General features: G+C 37.5%; 1 protein-coding gene across 2 annotated transcripts in view; it reads left to right on the forward strand.

Moving 5' to 3' along the window:
• The window catches only part of NUP210L (nucleoporin 210kDa-like), a 191,842-nt gene that overhangs the window by 164,084 nt on the left and 20,114 nt on the right, over positions 1-7,644 (forward strand). For both annotated transcript variants that reach the window (XM_006895862.1, XM_006895863.1), the window contains exons 33-35: positions 2,055-2,191; positions 3,608-3,734; positions 6,775-6,924. In XM_006895862.1, coding sequence (XP_006895924.1) covers positions 2,055-2,191; positions 3,608-3,734; positions 6,775-6,924 — 414 coding nt within the window. The remainder of the gene's footprint in view (positions 1-2,054; positions 2,192-3,607; positions 3,735-6,774; positions 6,925-7,644) is intronic.

Genomic DNA, 7,644 nt, shown 5'->3' on the forward strand with positions numbered 1-7,644 from the left:
TGAATGAATGGAAACCCAAAATCTCTGTAAATGTTTATGAAAATTAATAAAATATAATTATACGAAAAAAAAAAGAACTTTGGGGAGAGAGGCATAACTAGGTGAGGACTAAGAGCGTTGTAACACTGGCCTAAAGCCCCTGAGGCTCAAGGCTGAGGTGCCTACGAGCACATGTTGGAAGCTTTCCTGAGTGAGTGATTGTATTCTTTTACTAACCTGAATATAGATAGCCTTTTGACTTCTAAAAAAAACCAAACACTTGCTACTAAAGGTCAAATACTAAAGGCCTTCAATTTTATTACATCCCAACATCAAGAAAACACCATTGAAACAAAATGTATACAAACTTTGTAAGCAAACCAACATAAAATAAAATTTTTTAAAAAAGAAAGAAAACACCATTGGACGATAGGTAACATCCTGATAGAGGAGAGATTATTGACATTGTCAACAATTTCATTTTACTTGGATTAACAATCAACACTAAGGAAGTAACAGTCAAGAAATCAAAAGATGTGTTGCACTGGGAAAGTCTACTGCCAAGGTCTACTTCAAAGTGATGTCAGTTTTAAGACTGGTGTGCCTGATCCAAGTCATAATATTTTCAATTGCTTCCTACACATGTGAAAGTTGGACAGTGAAGGAAGAGGACAAAAAAATAATTTATACTTTTAAACTGTGGTTTTAGAGAAGAGTACTGAATATCCTTAGACTGCCAAAAATAACAAGTCTATCTTGGAGAAAGTGCAGCCAGATGCTCTTTGGAGGCAAGGATGGTGAAAATTTGTCTTTCATACTTTCTCATGTTGTCAGGAGTCCTTGGAAAAAGACATGCTGGGAAGGTGGAGGGTCAGAGAAAGAGAGGAAGAAACTCAACAGGATAATTTGACAAGTAACTATAACAATGGACTCAAAGTTCAGATCTGTTCAAAGGGTTGCTCTGAGTTGTAGTAGACTCAATGGCACCTAACAACAACAACATGACTAAGTAAACTTTAATCTACTTTTTATCCCTATGAATTTGCCTATTCTAGATATTTCATTTTTAAGTGGCACTCTGGTGGTCTAGTGGCAAGAAACTGCCCTGCAATACCGAAGACACACGGTTCAAGGCCACCATGAGAAAGATGGGCAATCTTCTCCCGTGTGATTAACTGCCTCTGAAAAATCACCAGAGGGTCAGCTATGGGTTGGTTCCAACTCTATGGTACACAGCAACAATAACATTAGTTGACATATTTCACTTAGCATTTTTTCATCCATATTGTAGCATGTACCAAAACTACATTCCTAGTATGGCTACACAATTTTCCCTTGTATGTATATACCACATTTTGTTTATTCATCTCTTGATGGACACTTGCATTTTTTACACCTTTTCAGCAATGTGCAGGAAACATTGGTGTACAATTGTCTGTCTCAACACCTGCTTTCAATTCTTTTTTTCCGAGAAGTGGAATTGTTATGTCATAGAGTAGTTATTTTCAAGGAACTTCCAAACTTTTTTCATAGTGGCTAAACTACTTTCATTTCTAACAGTCATACAGGAAGCTCTGGTGGCCTAGTGGGTGGGGAATTGTGCTGTTAACCCAAAAGTGGCTCCTTGGGAGAAAGGTGGACAGTATCCTCCCGTGTGATGATACACAGCTTCTGAAAACCTTCTGGAGAGTCAGCTTTGAATTGGTTCTGACACAGTAATGAGTGAGTGACTGATCAGTTTATTCTACAGAAGGGTACAGTTTCTCCACATCCTTCCTTGCCAACACTTAACCCTCTTCCCTGCCCTCCCCACTCCCATAATAACCCTCCTACCAGGGTAAGAAGTGGTGTCAATTGTAGTTTTAATTTGCATTTTCCTAACATCTCATGTTATAGCAGTATGTCCTGTTTTGTTTTGTTTTTTTTTAGTGTGATATACTCAGGGGATCTAATACTAAGAAAACAAATTTATCCTCACAGCTGGGTGTTTCTCCCTCTAAGAAGAGATAAGGTTAGAATGGCCATCAGTTCCTATCAAAAGTTGGATCTAAGTATTTTCTTATGTCTTTCTCTAGGAGAACCTGGAACATGGATGATTTCTGCTGATAATATTCTACAGATAGACACTGTCACTGGAGTAGGAGTGGCGAGGAGCCCAGGAACAGCAACAGTCTTTTACGACATCCCAGGAGTAGTGAAAACATACCGAGAGGTCAGTCTAACTATACTAGGGTTAGAGAGACTGGGATAACTATTTTCATTTATCAACATGTGTTTTTAATACACATCCTAGAAAATGCATTCACATAGCAGATACAAAGCCAGCCAGAAGACTTTGTGGGCACTCCAATCTAAATAGGATTCTTAACCTTTTCAAGTACAGTTGAAATCACCTTGTAAGGAATAAGCAGAACTTTTGTACTACGGTTATTTGACAGTTGTTAGCATTACCTTTGTTAAAATATCTTTGGCAGTTTAATTATTAATAAAAAAACTGATGTTGGTGCAGGATAGAGCAGGGTTTAGGTCTCTCGTACATAGAGTCGCTATGAGTCTCAAGTAACTAGATGGCACGTAACAACAATAACACCTCTTATGAAGGCCTGTTAAGTATCAGGCATTGTGCTGAACTCTGGAAATAAAACAATAAAAAAGATAATACTCACACCTACATAGAGTACTAATGTAGCTAACCTGGGTGCTCAGGACTTTGAATGTTTTTTAAAACAAAAAGCAAGTTATGGTAGCACTGAACTTCTTGGACCATACGTTAAAATTTCAAGAAGGAAGAGAGTCATTATTATCATTATCTTCTCCTACTGTAATAATTAAGTTGTTACTTTATATATAAGACCCAATACAGAATGTACAAAAATAAATTAGGATTCATTCATATCCTTAAAAAACAGAGAATCAAGTGTACATGCATTAATGAATGAAACAAGTATCTTTATAAACCTTCACTAAAATAAAAAAAGAAACATAATTTTTAAATAACAGACCCTGTGCTCGTTTCAGTAGCACCTATACCAAAATTGGAATGATTCAGAGAAGATTAGCATGGCCCCTGCGCAAGGATGACATGCAAATTTGTGAAGCGCTATATATATATCTCAACAACAACAAACAGATAATCTTATAGGGATTTCAACAAGTATAAAATACATGCAATATAGTCAGAGCATTACAAGTATACTGAGAGAAAATACCAGAAATGAGTGGTTTTAACAAATGGAAATGTATTTTCCTCACCATTTAGCAGGCTAGAAGTACAAATACAAAGCACAGCTTTCTCCCTAGAGGGCTTTCTCTGTCAGCTCCAGCTGGAGGAAGGTCCTTGTCTCTTCCATTTCTGTTCCTTGATTCTCAGAGATCTTCATGTAACTTGGCATCTACTCTAACCCATCTCTTCTCTGCTCACTTGCTTCTTTTTTATCTACAAGATACACTGTTTACTAATCCCACTTCATTAACCAAGACAACCCATTCCCAAAATGAGATTACAACCACAGGCAGATATATTAGGATTTACAATATATATTCTTAGGAGACATATTTCAATCCAAAACAAGACAAGAGGGAGAGAACCAAATTCCCTAAGAATTATACACAGATTTTCCTTCGACAGGTGACAGTCAATTCATCTTCAAGATTAATGCTCAGTTATGACATGAAGACATTTCTGACCAATACCCCTAATTCAACTGGATTTAAGCTCTTCATCACCACTGGCAGAAATGGTGGCAATCTCAAAGGTCAGACATTTCTTTTGGCTTTTCATTGTTTCAAACTTCTCTTAATTCATTTATTCCTTTGGTTTAGTAACCTAAGTTTTCTTTAATTTATAAACTGATCCCATTGTAACAAAAAAAACAATAGAGAGCTATGAGATCTTATGAACTGTAACTAGATTGAGGTTTTGAAGTGTTGTTATGTGCTGTGGAATTGACTATGACTATGAGAGACCCTATGAACAACAGGGCAGTCCTGTACCCACCTTTCCTGTGCCATCCTTGCAATCTCTGCCATGCTTGGTCCCATTGTGACAGGCACTGGGTTAGTGCATCTTGTTGAGGGCCTTCCTCTCTTTCTCTGGCACTCTAACTTTTCAGCATGCTACATTTTCCCAAGAATTGGTTGTCAACTGGATTGAGGTTTTAAAATAGGCTCAAAGTAGTCACTATTGTCTTTTTTTTTCCCATTCATTCATTGTTGCACTTTTCTCCACTCCCAGCCCTCCCCCTTAGTACACTACCCTCTTGGAAAAGTAAAAGAAAAATTCTTTCATTGTTTTACAAACCCTCCCGCAGGTCCATTCCACCATGTAGCCTTCTCTCTAGACTCCTGTCATGACAAAAATACCTAATCACATACCCTTTTAAGCAGTTTTCTCCCTCATCTGTTTCAATGCAGTATACATTATTGAACCCATCTTTCTCAGTCTCTCCCAAACCCCAACGTCAGTGCTGTTTTACAGGAGTGGCACCATGTGGTATTTGTCCTTTTGTGACTGAGATACTTCACTAAGCATAATGTCCTCCAGGGTCACCCATTTTGAATAATATTGCATGAGTTCCTTGTTTTTCAATGCAGCATAGTATTCCATTGTGTGAATATACCACAGCTTCTCTATCCATTCATTTGTTGATGGCACTTAGGTTGTTTCCAGCTCCTTGCTATTGTGAACAAAGCCGCAATAAACATGGGTGTGCATATATCTGCTTGGATGGCAGTTATGGTCTCTTTGGGGTATATTCCCAGTAGTGGAATTGCTGGGTCAAATTGTATCTCTATTTGCAACTTTTTGAGAAAGCGCCATACCACCTTCCACAGTGGTTGCACCATTTTATACTCCCACCAACAGTGAATAAAAGGGTTCCAGTTTCTCCACAACCTTGCCAGCATTTGTTGCTTGCTGTTCTGTTAAATTTTGCTATTCTGTCTGGAGTGAGATGATATCTCATAGTTGTTTTAGTTTGCATCTCTCTTAGAGCTAGGGATTTTGTTTTGGGTTTTTTTTGGTTGGTTTTTTTTTATTATTTTTGTGTGAGTGTACCGTCAAATCAGATCTGACTGGTACAGGAGGAAATTGTCCCTCCTTCCCCGGCAAGAGCATCTGGTGGATTCGAACCGTGCGCCTCTGGGATTGTAGTTGCAGGTCCTTGCCACTAGACCACCAGAGCTCCCCTAGAGCTAGGGATTTTGAACATTTCTTCATGTGCTTGTTAGCTATCTGAATGTCTTCTTCGGTGAAGTGTCTGTTCATATCCTGTGCCCATATTTCTTTTATCTTGTTGTGGTGCACTATTGTCTTTTTAATAGTAAATAATCTTGCCTGAGAGTATAAGGTAATCAAGACCAGGGATTTCTAAACGTGGCTGATGACCAAAATTTCTCAAGGAAATTTTTTGTTAAGTACAAATTCTTTTTCATCCAGATGTAATAAATCAGGATAAGACTTCTGAAGTTTCCTCAAATTTGTAAATTATTTTACTAGATTATATCTGAATTGTTTTTCTTGATTAGAAAATAGTTTATTGTGTAATTTTCTCTCTTCCCCCCACCCATGATATGGGGTTATAATTTAGGGAGCTCTGGTGGCCTGTTACTGTGTTGTTGCTATGTCCCATCCAGTTGGAACCAACACATAACTGAGCCTCCAGTGGGCTTTCAGAGGCTGTGAATCACATGGGAGATTACCCATCTTTGTCCCATGGAGTAGCTGGTAGACTCAAACTACATGCCTTCTGGTTGGCTCTGCAATAGTTTGAATCCATCCTTCCAGCAAGCATTCTGGCTGCATTTAAACCTGTCTATACATTTACAAACTCTCAGAAGTAAAAGTTTGAACTATTCCTTCACTTTGATTATAGCTAAAGCCAATGGAGTGGGGCAAACCAGCAGAATTTGACTCTCTTTCTCGCTTAATATTCTTTTTATGTTACCAAACTGCCTTCATATAATTGCCTCAGTTTTTATTAATTTTTTCCTTCAAATATTTTTATTGGTTTGCATGTAATAATTCACATATAGTGTGTTTCTTTCATGTATATTGTTTTACACAATCTTTTTGTTTACATTGTTTCATATGATTAATTACTCTTGATCTATGCTTACTATTATCTCATCTTTTCTTTTTCTTTTAATCATTCCTATTCCTTCACCCCCCATCAACTCACTTACCTCTGCTATCCTAATGACTTTCCTCCTTCCCCTTTTGAACATTTATATACATCCTACTCAGTTATCCTTCTATTTTTATGGTAATAGTTTTATTCAGTATTTGTCCTTATTAGTTCACTCAACATAATGTTCTTTAGACTCTCCCGTATTTTACAAAACCATTGTTCCTTAGTGCTGCATAATATTCCATTGTGTGATTGTACCACATTTTCTCAATCCATTCATTTATTGATAGGCATTTGGGCTGTTTCCATTTTTCTTGCTATTGTCAATAATGCAGCTATGAACATAGGCAACATATTTCCATTCATGTTTTAGTTGTAACTTTCTTAGAGTATATTCCTAGCAGTGAAATGGCCAAGTATATGGGATTTCTATGTTCTTCAGCTTATTGAGGAAACACCAAACTGCCTTCTAGAGTGTACCATTTTACACTCCCACCAGCATTGTATGAGAATTCCAATCTCTCTGCATCTTCTCCAACATTTATTGCTGGGTGTCCTGATAAACTTTGCTACTGCTACTGGTGTAAGATGGTATCTAATTGCTGCTCTGGTATGTTTACAAATTCTTGTTAGTAACATAGTTATTTGCCTCTTTTCTGTTTATTAGGATCTTGTACATCAAATCAGGCCTTGGCTCTTAAAACAATACTTCTTCCAGAGACCCTCATGCTATGCCATGTACAGTTCAGTAATACCTTGCTAGACATTCCAGCAAGTAAAGTGTTTCATGTCCAGTTAGACTTTAGCATGGAGAAAGGTAGGTTAAACAAGTTGCCTCTAATTTCCTCCTTTTATTTATGCAGTTGTCACGCTTATAGAATTGTGCTAGTATTTTTCAATTTCATGCTGTATAACTGCAGAATATATCCCAGTCAACATTTGTGTTCAATCCATTCAGCAAGCATTACACACATGCCCTGTATAATAGCCTGTGCCTTTTATATGTCCTTGTACTTAGCCTACTGTTATAATTTACTATTTTCTTCTTAGTCACTATCATTTCTATGAAAGTTTCGATTGTGTCTCATTGATCTTTAATCCCCAACATATAGTACAGTATCTGAATATTTGTTGTTAAAGGACATTTAATACAGACATGATTACCATGCACAGAGAGTAGAAATAGTCATGACATTGGGGTAACTATATCCAATCTAAAATTAGAGGATTCACGTCAAATGGAAGGTATTTGTGCTACATCTTGTTGTTGTTATGTATCATTTAGTTGAAACAGACTTATCGCTGACCCTCCAGCAAATTTTCAGAGGCAATAAGTCACATTGGAGGAGATTGCACCTCTTTCTCTCACACACAGCAGGTGGTGGATTTGAACTTGCTGCCCTTGGGTTGGCAGTGCAGCTCCTTACCATTAGGCCATGAGAGCCCCCTCCTAAGAAAGTCTGCATCATGTTGTTGTTGTTGTTGTTATGTGCCATCAAGTCGCTTGCGACTCATAGCGACCATATGTACAATAGCC

This window comes from Elephantulus edwardii, unplaced genomic scaffold (genome assembly GCF_000299155.1).
Source record: "Elephantulus edwardii isolate Elephantulus edwardi_28Jun2011 unplaced genomic scaffold, EleEdw1.0 scaffold00176, whole genome shotgun sequence".
NCBI lineage: Eukaryota > Metazoa > Chordata > Mammalia > Macroscelidea > Macroscelididae > Elephantulus > Elephantulus edwardii.